The sequence below is a fragment of the Euprymna scolopes genome, chromosome 28 (assembly GCF_053919585.1).
Source record: "Euprymna scolopes isolate OS-2025 chromosome 28, ASM5391958v1, whole genome shotgun sequence".
Taxonomy (NCBI): Eukaryota; Metazoa; Mollusca; class Cephalopoda; order Sepiida; family Sepiolidae; genus Euprymna; species Euprymna scolopes.
Window position 1 is genome coordinate 47,287,505 of NC_136509.1, and position 21,917 is coordinate 47,309,421.

Sequence of the window (21,917 nt, forward strand, 5' to 3'; positions counted from 1 at the left end):
TAAGTCCAAGAATGTTAATTTAATTTTCCATTCAAACAAGTAAAATCCAAGGAAATCGCGTAATTGGAAGATGGTCCAAAATAATCCAAGAGGCCAAAATCCGTGGAATAATTCACAAATATGTACAAGGAAAATGGGGAAAAATTCCAATAATATTAATAAAAGAAAAATAAGATATGCTTTCTACATGGCTGCCGAGAACAGAGTATATATATATATATATATATATATATATATATATATATATATATATATATATATATACTAGCATGGGTGCCCGGCGTTGCCCAGGGGTTTGGAGGTGTGTGTTGAGCAAAAAAAAAAAAAAAAAAAAAGTGGTGGTAGGAAGGTAGGCTCGAACCCGTACCGCGAATACTGCCAAACCGGAAGTGACGTAGGTTTAAATTAAGGCTAGATAATCGAAAACAGGGGATGACTTTTGAAAATATCGGCAAAAAAAGCAACCCCTCCCTGTAGAAAAGTGCCCAGTTGAAGATGAAGAAATTAATGTTTTTAGCCAATTTTTCGGTATTTGTTGTCTGAAGGGTTGAGCTTCAAAAGGACACTGATTTTGTGAAAATCTGTCGCCTTTGTCGAAAGTTTTAGGCAGACATGCAAACATACATAGATTTATATATTGGTAGCTCAAATTTTCGACCCAAACCGATTAAAAATCTTGACCTATCTTTGAATACCCTTTATGTAAAATTTCAAATGTTTAGACCAGAAATTGTCTTTAGTAATTTGGTAGAGACCGCAGAGGTCAATTTTTTTTTTTAACTTTGTCGCCTATTATGACCCTTTAACATTTATTGTTTTGGACTCAAATCAAGTTTAGATCCATGTCCAAGGAACCTATATCTAAGATTTCAAGTGTTTAGACCCCAAAGGTCAAATTGTTGAACTTTGACCCCTTAACAGCCAAATTTCTGGCCGAAAACGGATTACAAAAAATTTTCCCAAATCTCAGTACCCTGTATATCAAATTTTGAGTCTGTAGACTGAAAAATGACAGAGTTATTGTGTAGGGAAATGTACAAAAACAGACACTTTCACAGATATATAGAAAGTTATGAAATTATATATGGCAATTAAGCTACACCAAGACTTTTGTGTTTTATCCCCATAGGGAATTGCCAGGCTAAAATGCATGGAATTCTTGTTACCAGTTATTTTATATATAAACATGGTGTTTAGTTTAGCTAGCTAACCTACTAGATTCATTGTTATTCCTGTACACAGGTTAATGCTTCCATTAACCAATGCCAGGGCTTCTCTCATTCGTCTGACTTTTACTATCTCTTTATTTTAATCTGTTTTTTATAGCAGTAACCCACCCTTATTTTGTGAACGAGTAAAATTAGTGACCTTTTTTTAACATTTTATATATATCCATCCAGTCACACAAAAGTTAACAAGTAAATTCAATTATTTAGAGGAACTGAGAAAGCAAACAGCAAGTCTGATCTTTGGCCCTGCCGTCTAAAATGAATTCATAAAGAAAATCTATTTCTATGTTTTCTTTCTTTTTTTTTTTCTTCTTTCTATATCGACTGATATGATTTTTTTTATTTTCTTTTATTCCTTTTTTTAACCTTTCTAGTTTTTCTTTCGTTTCTATTGTTTTTACTTCACCAACTTGGAAGGCTGTGAAAATCATGAGAATGGACTACAAGGATAAATAAAGACCTGGCCAGAGATAGGTTAGTTTGAAAGTTAATTTATAAAAATTGTCAAATGCATGCCAGCATGTAAAATGGACCTTAAACTGAATATGATGATGATGATGATGATGATTGTAACCAAGATGTTATCTTATATGAATATTAATGTGAACACTAGCAAAGCATAATTTTTACATATTTACTTACCCCATTTTAAGCGTAAACATTCTTTTGTTAAATTGACTTTCCCTGCAAAAAAAAAAAACATTTTTTAAAAAACATTTTATTTATATGTCATGAATAAATTTTATTTAAATTATTTATTCATTTTAAAAAAAAAAAGAAGACAATCATTTTTATAATAAAAAAAGAATTTATTCATTTAATCTTGATCTCACGTCATCAAATCTAAGATTTCTTTAAAATTCACATTACACATTCATCATATCATAACAAAATGGAAGATGATGGTGGTCTAGTGGACATGGACTGACAACCTGGGTGTCCTAAGTTCAAATCCAGTTCGTTGCACAAAAATAACTTTCACTTAGGATGTTGGCAATCTTCACGTGGTCCTTCTTATAATCCTCAATGTCTTTCTAGAAAGATTGTTGGATATAAAAAATATCGGGGAAACCAATGCCAACAATAGAATCTTTGGATTCATATGATATGATTATTTTATTGTAATTATCATGTTTATTAACCAATCGGAAAATTTCCCACATAAGCCTATCTTTATCACATCCTTTATGCATCTATATTCTGATAATATTTTTAAATGGTAAGCGTTAAAGGTTGCGGTCAGAGAAAAACACAAGAATAAATTCCATACGGGCTACAAATAGTTTTATGTTGTTTTTGTATTTTTGTTATATATTACGAAAGGAGGAATTATTTCCATTTAAAATCAATTTAGTATTATACATGTATAATTGAGAAAAGCATGTTTGAAATATACCAACATTATGTGAATAAGCCAAAGCAAAACAAAATAGGAACTAAATTTTACCTGATATCGTTTTTATATCTGTTTTCGTTAAATATCACTAAATAAGGAATCATTTCCATTTAAAATCCAGTTTTCCATGTAAAATTGAGAAAAATAGGTTTGAAATGTGTCAACATAATGTGAATAAGCTAAATAAAAAGAAAATGGCCACCGAATTTGATGCTATGTTTATCTAAAAACAAAACTCAAATTTTAACTTGAAATGATTCCTCATCTAATAATATTTATTAATAATAATATAAATTAATATTTAACAAAAATAACATTAAACCATTTTTAATGCTTATATAAAATTTTTATCACAATTTTTTCTGACTGCAACCTTTAACATTTACCTCTTTTAAATACTTTACTTCACTGATGAACATAAAACATAAAAAAAACATAGAACCTTCCGGAAACATATGTAGCCATTGTCCACAATTAAGCTGCTCAAGGACGAAATCCATGCTTCGCTGGTAGACTCCTTCACCGCGACACACGGGGACCACCCGACTAAGGCTGCAGAAAACAGTATGCCAGTACTTGGTGAAACAAATGTTGTCGGCACCAAGTGTCCAGCGAATGTTTCTAGCACCAATCAGATATCGCCATTTTAGAACTCCTGAAAGACAAAAGACAATTTAAAACATAGATGGCAGAAAAAAAAAAAGACAATTTAGTGGTTGTCAAGAATTCTCCCATATTAGAAAACAATACAGAAAAAATCTTTATAATGTATGTGCCCATGACGGAACAAAAGAATTATATTCCAAAACTCATGTAAATTGATCAAGTAGTTATATTTTTATAAAGAAAATTATCTTCAAACGATTTTAAGTAATTAATGCGAAATTGTAAGCATTACAAGGCTGATCTTGCAAGTTTTAATTATTGTGGAGTTATCTTCCCTTGTTTCTCCAACATGATAATGCAAGACAATTCCTTCTTTGCATACTGATAGAATTTGATTTTTTTAATTAAAAATAATACTACTTAATCAATTTACGTGATTTTTGAATATGAAATTTTCCTTCCGCCACAAGTCATACAGATTTTAAAAATAATTTTTCTTTTTAACATCGAGGAAATTCTGGATAATAACTGACAATTTGATAATTGAATAATAAGAAAAGAATGTTATTTAACAAAGGATTTTATGATTATCACTTGAAACAAAAATTAAAATACAGATGCAATATTTTCCAACAACTGATAATCCTACATCTCTTGTAAAGTTAAAGACTTGGAGGAATGCCATGTTTCTGAACTTTCTGAGACGAGGGTTGATAATAATACGTATCATTTAGATTATTTAGAATACTGTTCTCATTTTGAGTGCTTCGGCCAACGTAAGCTCCAACCCTCTTCAGGTGTATCTTGTTGAATTTAGGAACCTGTACAGAAATAAATAAAGGGTTTCATTCAAAATTTCAATGCAGATTCCCAAGTTCGGCAGAAAAAGTCCTTATTTTGACAAGATACACCTGAACAAGATCAGAAGTTAGATCATCTAAAACATTGTGAAAAAAACAATCAAGATGAGAACAGTAGTCCGAATAATCCAAATAATATGAATTGAAGGAATGTTATTAAAAATAAAGGTCTGAGAGAGAATGTTACGAAAACCAAAGTGTTGATCAGTGTTTGTAGTGTTGAACAACTCTCTAAAAAGTAGAAAGTTCCTCTGCTTAGTTTGTGGAAAGGGAGTCAGGTAAAATTTAATTTTTTGTGGTACATGTCCATAAGTGCAGTGGAATTACTAGTAGGTTAAGAGAACACAGGGTGGAGTAGGAGCTAGTGTGATTGCAAGTGGAATAAGTTTAAGAAATTTCTATCATTACTAACCAGCAGAGCATTACCACGGTTAACCAAGGAAAGAGTCTATCAAGCATGGAAATGGCTAGTGTGGATTGAAGGCATGCACTGCATGGCCACATTGAAATAATGGATGAGAGTTCTTTGATAAGTAGATATAGAACAGTTGAGGTAGCATGTTCAGGTCACACAGGAAGGCCAACAAAAACATGAAAGTGATGACAATGGACTTGAGAGAAAGAGGGATAAATAAAAGCATGGCTAGAGATAAGCTAGCTTGGAAATCAATTTCTGTAAGTCATTCAATAAATGTCAGCAAGTAAAAATGGACGTTAAAGCAAATACGATAATGAGTGAAAACACGATGACAGATTGGGTCTAAACACTTGAAATTTTATATATAGGTTCCTTGGACATGGATCAAACTTAATAACTTGATTTGAGCCCAAAACAATAAATTTTAAGGGGTCATAATCGGGGTTAAAGTTAAAAAAATTTGACCTCTGTGGTCTCTACCAATTTAGTAAAGACAATTTCTGGTCTAAACATTTGAAATTGTACATAAAGTGTATTCAGAGATAGGGAAAGCTTTTTAATCGGTTTGGGTCGAAAATTTGAGCTACCAATATATAAATCTATTTATGTTTGCATGTCTGCCTAAAACTTTCGACAAAGGCGACAGATTTTCACAAAATCAGTGTCCTTTTGAAGCTCAACCCTTCAGACAACAAATACCGAAAAATTGGCTAAAAACATTAATTTCTTCATCTTCAACTGGGCACTTTTCCACAGGGAGGGGTTGCTTTTTTCGCCAATATTTTTGAAAGTCACCCCCTCTTTTCGATTATCTAGCCTACGTCATTTCTGGTTTGGCGGTGATTGTAACAGCAAAGATGTCACGTTTTTTTCACATTCTTTTCCTCCTTCGCAGTATGGGTTCGAGCCTGCCTTCCTACTACCACTTTTTTTTTTTTTTGCTCAACACACACCTTTCAAACACTCGCGCAACACCAGGCACCTATGCTAGTATGTATGTGTATATATATATATATATATATATATACACACACACACACAGGGTGGCCCACTTAAAAGTAGCCCGATCTATTTAATCTTTCTCTAATCAATATTTTTTTCAGATTAAGCGGTTCACTTAAAAGTAGTCCAATCTCTATAATCTTTCTTAATGACCAAGTGACACCACAAGATGGCGCTACATGCCACACGTCTCACAGATCTTTGACACAAGATCATGTCATATTTACGAAAAAGAGAACAATAAGCAAAGAGTTATGTTATCCGGACTTGTCATCATGTGATTTTTATTTTTGGGGGACTTTAAAACAAAAATAAATTATAATTGTCACAATCCTGACCAACTAAAGGAGAACATTACTAACGCTATCAGGAGAATCACCAGAGAGATCTACAAATGTGCCCAGAAATCCATAAATGCCAACAGGAAGCACTTCTTTTAAACAATACTACAGGTAATTTAAACAATAAAAGAATGTTCCTCCTCTCTACTACATTTTCTGGGCTACTTTTAAGTGGGCCATGTTGTATATAGTAATAATTTATGAAAATACTAGCAAAGATACCCGTGCTTCGCACGGAGCTTTGTTGCGCACTCGGGTACCAAAATCTGTGGGCACCTTTCCAGTAAGTTGATGTTGTAAGAGCAACGATTGCATAAGGTGATTAACATTTTAACTACCTCTTGTAGTGACTGAAATTCAATCAGGAACTTCACAAAACATTTTCATCAAAAAGGAAGGTTACTTGATGTTACATAGTAAATTTTTCATTGAAGTAATTTTCAACTCTTGCTTAAAGTTTATCTTGCACATTCAATACTAAAAACTTACCACAATCAGATCATGTCAGTTTTTCCTCATATCCATTTCTCGAACTTTTTACTGAAGAGCCTCAGGGTAAACTACATTTCTGCTGCTTTGATTTGGAGCCAGAATGTAGAGTTTTTCTGAACTTCCTGTCCGGCTGATGGAGACGTAGAACATACCGTGACTGAAGCAGTCTGATGTCAAGTCTACGCCAATGGTGTTAAATGTCTGACCTTGACTTTTGTTTATGCTCATTGCAAAACACACCTTCACAGGAAATTGGAGTCTCCGGAATTTAAATGGAAGTTCTGAGTCCGATGGAACTAAGGCTTTCCTTGGCAGTAGAACGGTTTCGCCTTTGTAGGGACCACAGGAAATGGTGGCCTCAAGTACATTGGTGTGCAATCTGGTGATAACACATCTGGTTCCGTTTGTTGTTTTTGGCGGTTCCAAGGATCGAAGAATCATGATTGGCGATCCAATTTTGAGATTTAAAATGTGTGGAGGCATTCCAGATATCTCCAAAGAGTTTAAAAACTCCACAGGGTAGTGAACAGCTTCATATTCATTAGTAGCCGAATCAACTGACTTGTATTGCTTTGTGTCTCCTGGAAATTCATCCATTATTGAATTGTTCAAATGATTCACATTGCTGTTTAATGGCGAAATAATAGCCCTCTCAGCAAGCCAATCCGGTGATTTTCCATTGTTTTGCAGGTCTGGGTACACTTTGTCTTTCAGTTGCTTCTGATTACCGACACATTTACCAAGCGCAGTTGGAATCTTAATTGTGTCAGGTGAAGACGTGATAGGAAACTGACCATTACCGATTTGGAGAAGCAATTTTGAGAAGTCTGCTGCAGCTGTGTTATCAGAGATATAGGCTCTCATATTAGTAGTCAGTCTCTTCACTATAACGTGCCTCCAGAGATAGGATTGTTTCAAACTTGCATTGACAATGTTAGCCCTTGTGCCATTTTTAACCACTGGGAGGATTTGACGGAAATCACCGCAAAATAAGGTTGGAATGCCACCCATGGGATTCTTGTTTCCTGTGATGTCTTGCAGTGTTCGGTCAATTGCTTCATAAGCACTCTTGTGCATCATTGGGGCTTCGTCTACAATGATTGCAGAGGTGTCTCTAATTACATTTGCCAAGGCTGAGTTACCAGTAATTTTGCAAACTGGCTGATCCATTCGATGAGTATCCAAGGGTACTTTAAAAGTGCTGTGAAGAGTGCGGCCACCTTGTAGTAGAGTAGCAGCAATGCCACTGAATGCTGTTGCAAGCACAATCTTTCTCATGGATCTAATCTTTGCAAGGATCAAATTGATTACAAAAGTCTTGCCCGTACCACCTGGAGCATCAAGAAACATCATGTTTTTGTTCATTTCACCTTGTGCTTCCAACATTGCCATGAATGAATTGTAAACTTCTCTTTGAGAATCGGTCAGTTTTTCTTGCATATTTTCTGCTTGTAGGGAAAGTTCTTCAAGATTATAAGTAACTTCACGTTGATACTCTCTCGCGAGTCTTTCATCTCTCCCTTGCGTTGGTGCAGGTAATCCATAGCTTGCCAATGGTTGACCGCACATAAGGAGAACTTTTTCTTCAATTAGACAAAGAGTTTTATTGTAGATGTCCTCATTAAAATCTGCTTCTGGATTGTTAACTTCTTGCCTGTATCTGTGAAGAATGTCTTCAGATATTACATCACGAAAAGCCATCCAGATCTCAAGAGGATTTCTTGGCTCACAGGCTGTTAAAATTATCACAAATAGGCTTCGCAAATTTGAAGGTGATTGAGTGGCACTTGCCTCTCCTACTGCTTGATGCAAGTGATGGTCATTTTCTAGAAGGCCTCGAGCAAGGCACGCTGCTCTGTATGTTTCAAACACCTGACCATTGTATGCTCGCAAATTTTGAAATGAAGTTGGACCAGCAACCTCATTGAGCAACAGGCGTAAGAAATAACACTCCCCTGCTTTTGGACTAATCGTGTAGATTCTCCCAATGCATGGTGCCTTCCATACATCATCATTTTCAGTACCTTCAACTTGTACCCCACGCATTCTTCTCATCCATTTCTTTGTCGATTTGTTCCAAGTGTAAAACTCAGGGACTTCTGCGTATTTGAGACCCCTTGCAAAGTCATCCTCATGGCAGAGTTGAAAAAATGCTGTCAAAGTTGTGGCAGGCGGTGGACCTTGAGCTCGTTCCAGAGCAGTATCAGCTGAGAACATGACACGCTGCCCATTTTCAAGATGAACAGAAAGTTGTACAATTGGGGGGAAATGTTCATAGATGGGATGTTCCAATATCCTCCAGGCCGCCTCTGAACTGCCGACATACCTTGCATTCTGGAACTGCTGGATCTCATCCACAATGTGACTTTGTACTTGGCCTTGTTGGTTAGCTGCTCCATCAGTTCTTTGTAGTTCAAACACTGCTTGATCACATCCTTTATTCACGTATTTGAGGACATATTTGATGCTTTGGATCGAGCTGCAAATTTCTACGTTAATGTGAGCGTTGAACTGCTGAAGGAGGACCTTGTTGTACGGAACAATCCACTGGTTTGTTATTTCTTGATTAACATACCGACCATTTCTCTTCATCCTTATTGTACCAGTCTGGCCTCCATCTTCTGGTTTTCTTCGCCTGTACTTGGGGTAAGAGTCTTGGCCTTGCTCGGTACACTGAAGAAATTCTTTTGGGTATTTTTTGGAACATTTGTTGTCAATCATACATGGACAATTTGGATTAAATGGTCCACAAGGTCCATGCACCATATGTGCCATCACTTTAGCATGAAGATCAGGATCTTCCTCTTTGTCAGGGATCTCTGCAGATATGCAGAGATCCATTTTTTCTGGTAGAAGTTTGTCCTCTGGGGCCTGCCAGGTGAGGATGTGTGCATGCGGCAGTCCTCTTTTTTGATATTCAATACTGTACAGGAAATCCCTCAGCCTGCCAAATCCTCCCTTTTTAATAAATTCAAGTAACTTTTTTAGCTTCTGCCTGAAAACCCTGGCAACAATATCTGGACGATCCTGAGGGTCTTGCCCTTGAAGACAATTTTCTGTAATTTCTGTCCACTTTGGATTTGTTGTGAACGTGATGAAGAGGTCGGCTCGGCCCATTCGCCGAACATATGCCATGGCATCACTTTGACGCTCAAACATGTATCGAGGGCCTCCTGTATAAGTTGCCGGAAGTACAACTCGTTGACCAAACTGTTCTAGATTCCCATCCTCCCTAAGAATTGAATCTCTCAAGTTGCTATAATTGTCAGCTCTCAGGGTCTGTTGCTCACGCCTCAGGAACTGTAAACGTTCTGTTTCAATCTTGCAGTACACATCCACCAGCCATTGTTGAAATAGCCTTCGGTACCAGGGAAAATAGTTTCCAGGCCGAGTCATTAAATGGTACGAATAAAATTGCTGTTGGGTAACTTTTCGCCCATTGGATGCCTTCATGTAGATGTTGTAAGATGGAGAACCATAGGGGTACATTAACGGGTACATTAAAGTATCGTAGAGGGGATGTAGTTCGGAGATCCATTTTAATGTATCATTTCTAAAACGCAAGACAATATCCCGGTTAGCTGTTGGTTCATTCTCCATTAATATTCCAATCTCATACGTTGTTGTTGGAGCATTGAATCGCCGTGGATGCTCTTCTTGCGGCCTTCGGTCTTCCCTTATGACAACTTTATGTTCTACCAAGTGTTCTTCTTCAATCCTCTCCTTTGTTGTTTTCAGCTGACAAATAAAGCTGTTGTTCTCATGTAAAAATTCAGTCAGACTTTGGAGAATGTCTCTATTGAGTCTACTGTCACGTCCCCGATTATGTAGTTTCTCTTCCAGACTATCCAAGAAGTAGACTTGAATAAACTTTGCTGTTTCATCTTCAGGTGGTAAAAGACTCCCAATCTGGTGGCAAACCTGGCCTCGAATTCTAAAAGAAGGATTCCACCCATGTACTGCCGCAATTTTGTGACCAAATGATGTCATTGCAAAACAATTGCTATAACAGCGTAGATTTTGCAGAAAATCTTTAGAGATGGGACCATTGCCGGAGAGCAAATCTTGAAGCAACTGAGGCAGTGGTGGAAAGCTATCAAGCACAACTTTGCCAGAAGAACAACAACAACCAGGGGTTTCTCCTTTAAATTTTACAGCTGAGCAATGTTGACATACTTTGTCCATTTTTCCTATATCAGCTGTAGTGAGAGAGTCATTTTTGTTGTAGAGCAATCCTTTTCTATTGCAGTGTTCTATTTCATGGTGTCTCAAAGCAGTCATTCGTTGTCTAGCTGCCTCGTTTTCTGTCAATTGCTGGGGCAAAGTCATACTCTCTCTCCATGCAGCCTCTCGTTGTTGCCCTTGGTATAGGCGAAAGCTTCGTTGGGTTTCCGATTCATTCTGATGTCGTTGAGCCACTCTCAACTGACCTTGTGTACGTCTACTTACCTCATATAATTCATTCGATCGTAATATTGCTTCTCTTTCCAGTGCATATCTTTGCCTTTCTTGAATTTCATCTTGTGATGAATTTAACCGCCTTACAGCATGTCTAGTTCTGTCAGCTTCACGTTGGGTTTCTCTTTCCAAATCTGACAGTCTTGCTCTCCTTTCTCTTTGACGTATCCTGTTAAGTTCTAGACGTCTTTCTCTATCTGAATTGTTTTCATTAGAGCGAATTGCAGCAACTCTTAGTCTATTAGCTTCCAATCTTTCCATTCTTTCTTCCTCACTTTCGTTTCTACTTCGTTTGGGTGGCATAATTTCGGTTTTAAACGGAATTGTTTAACGATATTAATGATTGTAAATTAATTAAGCGTAAAGGAAATGTATACTAACTGAAATGGACGAACTATAAATAATATTTCTGAATAGTACAATTATAAACAATTATATTGTACCTATTTACTATGCCTCCCCACGGGACAGAGTTAGACACCAGGGTCGTTTTTTAACGTGGAGAAAAGGTACAAAAATAAAAATTGTCTCAGTCGTGAAGGATTTCTCCTCCACCGAAAGAGAACAAGAAAATGAAGTGCAGCATCTGAAGAACAGATACTACACTTTGATCTTGACCAAAAGGAATGAATAAAAGCGACCTACGTGTGACTCATTACTTCCGGGTGTAAACGTCACAATCTAAAAGTAATAATTAAAAAAAAAAAGTAAATGTAAAATAAATGTAATACCAACTTAGGTTAACTAAGTAAACAGTACAATTAAAACAGTTCTATTAAAACAAATAATTACTAAGATCTAGGTAATTGTTAGTCTCATTGTTATGGTTTTAAAGAAAAAAATGTGTAAAAAAGTTCTGCTTTTGTGAGTACGTGTATTTCTTTTAAATTACATAACCTTTTTATTTTATTAATTATATCTCTTTTAAATTTATATATTTTGTTAGTAAACTGGAAGAAATTCAGTTGAATAAAACCTTGTTCGTGTTCTTTACGTTAAACTCATATTTTTATAAAAGGTTCATCCGGTTTAAAGAAAGCGCTAAGTTTAAATAAGACTGGAAATAACTAATTCAATATATAAATAGAAAAATGAAATAAATATAAGCTTTAAGTCTTAAGATAGTAATAATCAAAATGTAATAAATTATTTGTAGTTCAAATCTATGATAAGACAGGCTTTCGAAATAGGCTCGACCAGAAAGATTAAATTGGAACGAAATTATAATCTCCGTGCCATTTTCAAAACAACCCCACAAAAGTAACGATATCCTGCAGTTGGTTAAATGACAATGGTTGTAAGAAAAATGTAAAAGAAAATGCGCTTATCTGTTTATTTTGACCTGTTTTATTTAATTAAAAAAACATTGGCTATAACTGGAAGAGAGCGTTATGTTTTGGGGGTTGTTTAAAAAATAGAATGGAAATAAAGTTAGTTCCGTTTTAATTGTCTTTAATTGCGGCAAGCGCTAACAAAATCGAAAAATCACTGTTTACATTCGAAATGTTAACTTTTATAGGTTTACAGGTTTGCTGACAAGGCTGGGGGTGTTTAATACAATTATTTTACTAAATTGATTTTTTTCATTTAAAAATAAAATTATTTCTTTTTTAATAAAGTTTTATTTTAAAATATTTGTTTTTGTTTATTTATATAAAATTACGATAGTTGAATTGTATTCTTTCAATTATATTGGCAAGTAAAATATAAAAGATTAAAACGGAACGAAATTGAAATTTCCATTACATTTTCAATACAATCCCAAAACATAAAGTTTTCTTCGCCAATGAATTGTTTTGATAATATACGTAAAGTGAAATAAATCGAATATAAAATTAAATGAAAATATATTAAATAATTAAATGTTAAATAGATTTTGTAAATAGTACAGTTGAAATGATTAGAATATTTCCAATATGTAATAAGGTCGAGGTAATTAGTTAAAGAGATTTAATATAATGTGATATGCAAATGAGCATAAGTCATTCGATATGGGGGTGGTTTGTAGACTAGTATATAAAGAAATTAGGCATTGATTCTTATGTCTCCTATAACAGAAACATCCTAAAATGGGTTCTAATGTTTCTCTACCAGGAGAGATCTACCCTCTTACCTCCTTTATATTTCGTTGATGATGGAGAGCTGTACACACAGACAGAAACACACGAACCCTATTACTTTATAAAAATATAGATATATGACAATTAAACTACACATAATTTTCCATTTCATCCTTGTGAGGATTCATCAGGCTATTAATAAATCCTCATGATAAAAAATAGAAAATACTGTGTAGCTTAATTGCCATATATATTTTCATAATTTACTACCCAGCTCTACTCACATATTGTGCATTATTGAAGTATATACTGAAAATCGATACATAAACTATTATATCTCCTATAAAATTTTATATAAATACTTGAAATTATATATATAAGAAAATCAAATGATGAAAAAAATAAAAAAATTACATTAATCCATCAAAAGTTAAAAAACAAGGAATATAATGAAAGATATTCCTTATTTTTGAACTTCTGATGAATTAATGTATTTTTTTTTTCATCATTTTATTGTTTTCTTATAGTATTGCTCTATTGTTAATATCGAGAATTTCTTTATCAAAATAGGATCTAATATAAAATATCTATATTTATATTATTCTTTTACATTAATAATTTAATTTAGTAATAAATTAATAACACTAAAGAAGGGTAGAAATTATTTTGACCTTTAGTCCTCAAATTTCATAAACGATGTTTCTGACAAAGGAGAAACAATTTCTGTTTTCTGGGTTGAATCTATCCATCTAGCACTTATTGTTAACTAGTTTTTGACCTTGAACTAATACTTTATATACTTTTTTAGCTTTTACAACAAGTTGCTTGATGTGTTGTCTGGAGCAAAAAAAAGAAAAAAACACTACACATCTAAGACATGAATGGGTCTAAGGCTCCCAAAATTCATATTAAAATTGCCCTGATACAGTACTAATCACTTTTTTTTCTTGTTCACCCCAAACAAAGCATATTGCAACTTGAATATAAGGGGCTACTAGTTAGGATTGTGTATAACAGAGGACTGTGATGAGTTGAGTAGCAAGATGTCTGTTCACAGTACATTTAAGCTTCTTCTGGTTAGTACAGTCAAAGAAGCAAGAAACAAAGATATAAATTCCCAAGTCTAACAATCTGACGGAAGAAACTATTAGAGTAAAAGACTTTCTGGCATCTAGAAACCTCAACAGTGAATGGGTGGGATTTTGCTGCTTGTTGAGTTAATCCCGAATATGTACATCAAGGGGATACAAATTCATCAAAGCACATTCCTTTAAATATGTGTAACACAGGCACAGGAATGCGACAAAGGTTGCTTGGACAATAGTGTAGAACTGAGACTCTTTTTGAACCCGTCTAAGAGTGAGAGATGAGTGGTAGATATGCCAGCCCAGATGTGGCAACAATACTCTATGCATGGGTGAATTGTAAAGATATCAGATACTTCCTGGTGTGAGTAATTTTTTAGCATAATAATAATCAGTTCTAAGACTTCTGCAATTTAACGAATGAATCCTCAGAATATTATAAAAAAATTTTATGACTTCTACTCAGTCATTACTATAGAAACAAAACCAATCTAGCCCTGTGAATTAAATAAAGGGTTCAGTTCGGCAAGGTGCACCTATTGTAGGTCAAAGGTTACATCAAGTCGAAACTGCTAATCTATCTATATATCTATAAAAGTGAAAATGTGTGTGTGTGTGTGTGTGTGTGTACATTTCCCTACCTACATTTAACTACTCTTAATTTTCAGTCTAAAGATTCGAGATTTGACATAAGAGGTATTGAAATTTGGGAAAATCTTTTTAATCAGTTTTCAGCCAGAAATTTGGCTGTCAAGAGGTCAAAGTTCAACAATTTGACTTTTGAAAACTCTACCAAACTCCTCCACCAATTTTAAATCTAAACACTTGAAATTTTAGATGTAGGTTACTTGGACATGGATCAAACTTTTTAATCTGATTTGAGCCCAAAACAATAAATGTTAAGGGGTCAAAATTAGGGTCAAAGTTAAAAATAAATTTGACCTGCAGTCTCTACTAAATTACTCAGCCAATTTTTGGTCTAAATATTTGAAATTTTACATAAAATGTATTCAGACATAGGGCAAGCTTTTTAATTGGTTTTTGGCCGAAAATTTGGCTGTCAAGGGGTCAAAGTTAAAAAAATTTGACCTTTGCAGTCTCTAGCAAACTATTCAGCCAATTTTGGCTATAAACATTTAAAATTTTACATAAATGGTATTCAGACATGCAGCAAGCTTTTTAATCAGTTTTTGGGCGAAAATTTGGCAAGCAAGAGGTCAAAGTTTACAGAGTTTACCTTTGCAGACTCAACCAAAAACTCCTTCAATTTTTTATCTAAACACTTGAAATTTATATGTAGGTTACCTGGACACGAGTCAAACTTTTTGATATATACATATATATATATATATATATATACATATGCACATAAAGGTATAAAAACTTCTAGTAATACAAACAAATAAAGACTTTGGATGGAGAAGATATAGGAGTAGAATAGCATGTTACTTACCCCAAAGAAGAGGTTCATCAATACAGCTGTCATGGTTACTGACGGTAACCAAACCTTGATTGGGTGGTCGATCCTCGATTGTTTTGAATAAAATATCAGGATTAATGAGATGGAATGTGTTCAGCCAATCTGATTTTAACAGAAAAAATATTTTAAAAAGTGAAAAAAAAAATTATATATATTAATTATGAGGGGCATTCCAAAAGTAAAGCCTCCTATTTTTTTAACTCAAAAAGTTGTAGAACTACAACGATGAGAGTGGATTAAATCATGCAACCTTTTGTGCTCCAGAATTTATTTTTCTACATAGTCACCACCATTCTCAATGCCCTTTTGCCAAAGAAACAAAGACAGAAAAAATAAAGGGCACTTTTGCATAATTCGTCATTGATCTAAGGAGGATAACTCCATCCATTTTTTTTTGGCACTTGTACAGTTTAATCAAGACATTAAAAACTGAAAATATAAAAAAAAAAAAAAAAAAAAAAAGGTTATATTGAACGTATCCATTTTGGACTGAAGATCTCAAAAAAAAAATTTCACTTAATTTGATCGAGTAGTTTTTTTTAATTTTTTTTTTTTTTACAGTGGAAAAACACGTTTTTATGACAGCGCATTGAAGGTAGACATGTTGGAATGTTTTGAACACGCCACAGGGAGATAACTCAATTTAAAGCGCCAAAACTCCCTCCCCATCTTTAATACTAGCTTTTCTTCCTAAAAATCGAACCTTTTTCCCCCCGATATCATAACAAATTGTTTTTTCGCTGTAAAAAAAAAAAAAAAAAAAAAATACTTGATGAAATTAAATGAAATTTTTTTCTGGAGAACTTCATTCCATCATGGATACGTACAATTTAAACTTTTTCGATATTTTCATTTTTTAATGTCTTGATTAAACTGTACAAGTACCTTTATTTTCATACAAGAATTTAGGATGCTGAAACCAACACAACTTCAAGGAATTGTCCTTTATATTAAAAACGAAATGTTCAAATTTTTACATAAAAAAAACAAAACAAAGAATTAAAACATTACCAAGAAAATAGTCTAACATTACAAAAAAGAAAAAAATTCTCTTAGTAAAATGGCGGTATCATTCTTAAATCAATGACGAGTTATGTAAAAGCGGCAGATAAAGTATCTTTAATGTTAATTCTATTTTTAAAAAAAAAAAGTACTGGTAGAGCTTTTGAATCAAACAAAACAGACTTCTTGTTCGACATCTTCCCTTTGTTTATGTATATAGCCGGAATATGACGAAGAAAGCACTTAGCAAATTAGAAGCAGACGACAGTTTTATTTTACTTATACATACAAAAAAAAACGATTATGCAAAAATAAGGAAAAAATCTGTAAAAATGATTTAACACTATTTATTAGTAAAAAATTAAGTTAACTTTCCCATGAAAAAAAATTATTGATTTTCTTCATCACAAAGTAAATACACACATGGTGAGTGCTCTTTTGTTGTTTTGACGCCGGTTTGATTTGATTCAGCCTTTTTTCTCCTCCGGCTGTTTACGTATTTCTACGTAGGTAAAAATCGAATATGTCAGGTGTAGCAGTACAAAAAGATCGTTGTCCTATATTAAAAAAGAAAAATAAAGAAAAATTCGTATGATGTACGTACCTGTGACGGAACAAAAAGATCATATTCCAAAAATCACGTAAATTGATCAAGTAGCTTTGTTTGTTTTTTTTTTTAGAAAGAGAGAGAAAATCATTGTTTTACAATTTAGCAATTGATTGTAAATCGCAGCCATTACTAGGCTAAAAACAAACGAATAAATTCCAGAAGTTCTAATTAGGTCATCTACTTTTGTTTAGTCAAGATGGCGGAATGAGACAGTCCATCCTCGTTTCCTTATAAAATTTGATTTTCTTAGTTAAAAAAATACTTCATCAATTTACGTGATTTTTGGAATATGATCTTTTTGTTCCGTGACCGGTACGTGTATCAATAGGTGTATCAGAAAGCGGCCATTAAAAATGATAAGAACTTTAATAATTCAACTTACTATCTTTTGAAGCTTATAACTACTTGAAAAATGTAATTCAAACCCTAATTTTTTTTTTTTCAATTAAAGGAGCAAAGACCAAATTTAAAAAAAAAAAATAGCTGTTTAATAGCAAATTATGCAATATTGTTTTTTTTAATCGGTTTTCTTTAAAAAAGATTTAAAGAAAATCGACGTATTTGGACTTGCTTCGATAAATATAGGTGTATATAAATGCCAAAAAATCACTTACCTATAAAAAAGATACTATTAAATGGGTAGTTCCATTCTTCATTGTTAAGAATTTATCCATATTTATATTTTAAACTCTATGTATTTTTTAAATAAAAGGATTTTTAAAGTGAGGGCCATAGGAAATCGCATTTTCATAATGTGTTTTGCGCAATAAGCTTAAAGGTTGCTCCTGCTACTTGGAATTTATCAAATATGGATTCGTCAAAGGGGCATCATTAATGTCTCTTTTATTGTGTGCTATTAACCAAAATTAGTATTTTTGGTCCTCCGTAGTTAAAAAAAAAAACACACACACACACATTCACTTATAAGTTTTTCCCCAAAAACAAAAAATCCAGTTGACCTATTTTTTTTTTTTAATTCTCTTAATGAAAAACACGAGTTTTTGATACTTCTTTATTGACTGAATTGTTTTTTTTTAAATATCTAAAAAAAAGATAACATTGAATGAAATAGAAAAAATTGTCATCAGCATCCGGTATTTACTTGATGATATAAGTAATATGAGCTTTCATTTAAAAAAAAAAAAAATCAACGTGGTTTTCAAAAAAAAAAAAAAAAAAAAAAAGGATTTACACTTTGGACTTTACAGGTAAATTTGCAAATAACTATTCTTTTTTTTATTTTAAATTTGAATATTTTATTTATAGATCTTTTATCTTCAATTTGTGATATATAAAACTTTGGTACATAAATTATTTAAATTTAAATAGACATTTCAAAATAGGGGGGGGGATTTAAAAAAAAAAACGTTTGTCTAAAATATTATATTCGGTTTATTGGAAAGAGTATAAAATTTTACAATGACCCTGAAAATATCGTAAAAATTGAACCAATAGAAAAATTTTGATAGATTTTTTAAAGTTTAAAAATTGAAAAATATTAAACTCGTAAAATTCAATTGATTTTATTACGTAAAAAAAATGACTGCCTGAATGCACGCTGGCACTTTGTAAACACTGTTTTTTAAAAAATAAAAAATAATATTTCTATTATTTTTTAAACAACTTAAATATTTTATTTTGGAAGTATATTCCATAAAGAAAATAAACAACCCACTTTAAAAAGAGAAATTACGAGTTTTTTTATATTTTATTCGCAGTTTTGTGTTAGGGGTGTCAAAAATTCCCCCAAAATTCTGATACACCTACTGTATCAAAGAGTTGGCAGACCTGAACGAGAATCCCCCCCCCCTTTAATTTTAACCAGTATTCTGCAGTTGGTATTTTTTTTACGATCTAACCCAGCATAATATAAACACCCCTAACCTCCTATGTTAAGAACAGCTTTCGAAATAAACACCCCTTCCAACCTCAAAAACTATACTAAATACTAAAACATTAGGGGGTGGGGTGATTCTCGTTCAGGTCCGCCAAAGAGTTTTCTATACTTTTGTTTTTTAACAGCGAGGAAACAACGCAAAATGGTTAAATATTCAGAATAGACGACATCAACGCTCTGCCATCTGGCATCAATTGAAATGGATGGCTCCCGTCTTGGGGAGGCTCCAGGTTTGATAAGTTTCTGGGAGTGACCTTTACTCCTGATCTGAAATGGAACATGTACATCAAATCTGTTGCTAAGGTCGCTGGAAAAATGGTGGGATCCTTCTACCGTTCCAGTAGATATCTTACTGCTGATGCAATTCTCTATCTATATAAAAGCCAAGTACGTCCAAAGATGGAGTGCTGCTGCCATATCTGGGAAGGAGCTGCAAAAATCAGCTTATCCTGCATTGACAGAGTACAAAATGGACTTCGTAGCCCAGTGGGGGATGCCCTTTTCTCTTCCCTGCAACCTCTCTTCCACAGAAGAGACGTTGCGAGCCTGTCGTTGTTTTATCATTATTTCCATGGGAAGTGCTCTCCAGTCTCTGGTCTCCCCTCGCCAATCTTTCACGAAAAACACCCGTCTTGCTGAAACCACTGTCAGTAATTTTCCCCACTCTTTATCTGTGGCTAAATCAAAACGTAGATTCCATGAACAAAGCTTCTTTCTTAGAACTGCACGCCTGTGGAACTCTCTACCGCTTCTTGCCTGTCTCCCTCCTGACTTTAACATGGAGGTCTTCAAGTCCAACATAAACAAATTCCTGATGAATGTAATGACACTTTATCAAATCTCCAATACTAATGAATATAGCAACACTATCCCATTGATGACTGTACACAAAATAACCCTTATCCCGAGTGGCTTCCAGGCCTTGATAAGTGGTGACCTTCATGTAAAAAAAAATAAAAAGTACCCATATTTGTTTACTACTCGAAGCAGACGAATGTTCATCAATTTTAAATAGTTGTCATTGGTTAATTTGAGTCACGTGAGACATTCTCGATTGTGCTTTGTCGCAGTGACGAGCATGAAAATTGCAGCCGATTTTTTACTTTGATCTTGGCCAAGAGAAGTCACGTGTTGAGGAGAGAGAACCATAACGGGTATCTATTATTATAGATAACAATGCTACCTATCAAAGGCAAGATAAGTTACTCTGGCATAAATATCACCAATCAAGTGAAAAATGTAATGTTCTCCCAATATTTTGTTTAATTTTCGATTTGGGGGCGATTATCGAGGTCCGACTATGTCTCGAATGAGACTGTTTTGTTTTTTGTTCTAACTCAACAGGTTTTACACTACCTTTATTTTTAAGTAAAAAAAAAAAAAAAGCACTTTACTTATTTCACCGTGCTAAAATAACGTTATTTAGAAAGCCATTCTTAACATGGGGAGGGGAGGCTGTTTTGTAACTATTCTGTACTTTCACTTAATTTAATTTAAATAAATAAATACTGTAAAACTTGAATTTTACTCGAAAATGCTATTTAAAAAATTGTCGAAAATTCTCCAACACCAAGGTAGTTGATAAATCACACATGGGTACATTAAGTGCATACTAAGCGCAGCACGCAGCAGCGCCACACTTTAAAATAAGTTAAAACGCACACACAAATACAAACTGATAGGTAGAAGTAATTTAGCTTGCCTTGAGTAACATGTATTTTTTTATTTAAGCTTGCTTTTTTTCTTTCTTTCTTTTTTAAGCTATTCTGGAAAATCACCGCCCATATACCGAAAACTGGGTCATTTTTTTTTTTTTTTACTATAGACAAAAATGTTTTTTTTTTTTCAATCGTTGACAACTCGAAAATGAAACAAAATACTGATAGAAACCCTCCTAATAAATGTTACCGTGACATTTATTGGGTGGCTATTGTTTCATTGTCGATTTTTGAGCGATTATCCAAACTCAAAAGATGTGGCTCTCATTTCTTCGTGTTCTCACGTAGCATTCGACACTGCTTGTTTTTCGAACTTAATAAAGGTTATAAAAGTTAAAATACTAAAAATTCATTCAGTTATATAGAAAAGTACATAATCTTGCCTTTTGGTAAGTTTTATTTGTAAACTTTTTTTTTTTTTTTTTTACTACTTTTCGTTTTGTTGTCTATAGTACAAAATGTCTGAAAATTGCTATAAAGGGTGTTTGTTTCGTAACCTTCGACATACGAAAGTGATTTTGAAGCCTTTAAATCTGCAGATAGAAAGTAATTTCTGGTTAGAATTAGTTTCTGGGCAAAAGTAGACTATGATTGTTTAATCGTGCTTCTAAAACAAGCCTCTGCTGTATCAAAGAACAAATGTTATGAGAGAAGAAGAGGGTCAAAATCAAAGGTGAAAAAAGAGAAACTGAAGGTTGAGGAAGCAAAGCAAAAAAAACGTGTTTTCTTTTTTTTGTACCTGACCAGAACTTGGTTGAAGCTCCGACGAAAGACAAAACGATTTTTGATGAAATGTTCCATAATTTAGAAGGTTTGTTAATTGGTGGAATAATCCATATATGATCAACCGGCATGGTTGTATTTTATTTTCTTCGCGGGTTATTTTAATTAAGTGTACACGGAAATTTTAGTTAACTGTATTAAAAACGAAAGAGAAAAAAAAAAAAAAAAAAAAAGTATCGGAACTCTTCCGTTTTAGAAAATGTGAACGTTGTTAACGGTGAAATTATGTCCTGTGTCCCTCTCTAAAAATATTCCGACGAGATGCCTTAACACTCTCAAACTGTTTTCCTAAATTTATAGATTAAAGATTCTCTCTTTGTTTTTTTTCGGGGTTTTTTTGTTGTTTTTTTAAGGCAATTATGTGTGAATATTCTGAAAAACTTGTCAGAAAGAAAAAATAATTTAGAATTTATAGTGGAGGGCCAGTTTCGTATATAAATTAATGTCAAATGATTCCAATTTTCGGGCTTTTTTTTTTTT

At 33.5% G+C, this 21,917-nt stretch overlaps 1 protein-coding gene across 1 annotated transcript in view; it reads right to left on the reverse strand.

The window, feature by feature from the left end:
* The window catches only part of LOC145249592 (tafazzin-like), a 34,265-nt gene extending 12,632 nt beyond the window's left edge, over window positions 1-21,633 (reverse strand). The window contains exons 1-4 of the mRNA XM_080111296.1: window positions 21,394-21,633; window positions 15,401-15,529; window positions 3,068-3,280; window positions 1,872-1,913 (exon numbers count right to left, since the gene is read on the reverse strand). Of these exons, the coding sequence (XP_079967422.1) occupies window positions 1,872-1,913; window positions 3,068-3,280; window positions 15,401-15,529; window positions 21,394-21,508 (499 nt within the window). The 5' untranslated portion in view covers window positions 21,509-21,633. The remainder of the gene's footprint in view (window positions 1-1,871; window positions 1,914-3,067; window positions 3,281-15,400; window positions 15,530-21,393) is intronic.
* Between the last annotated feature and the right edge of the window lie 284 nt (window positions 21,634-21,917).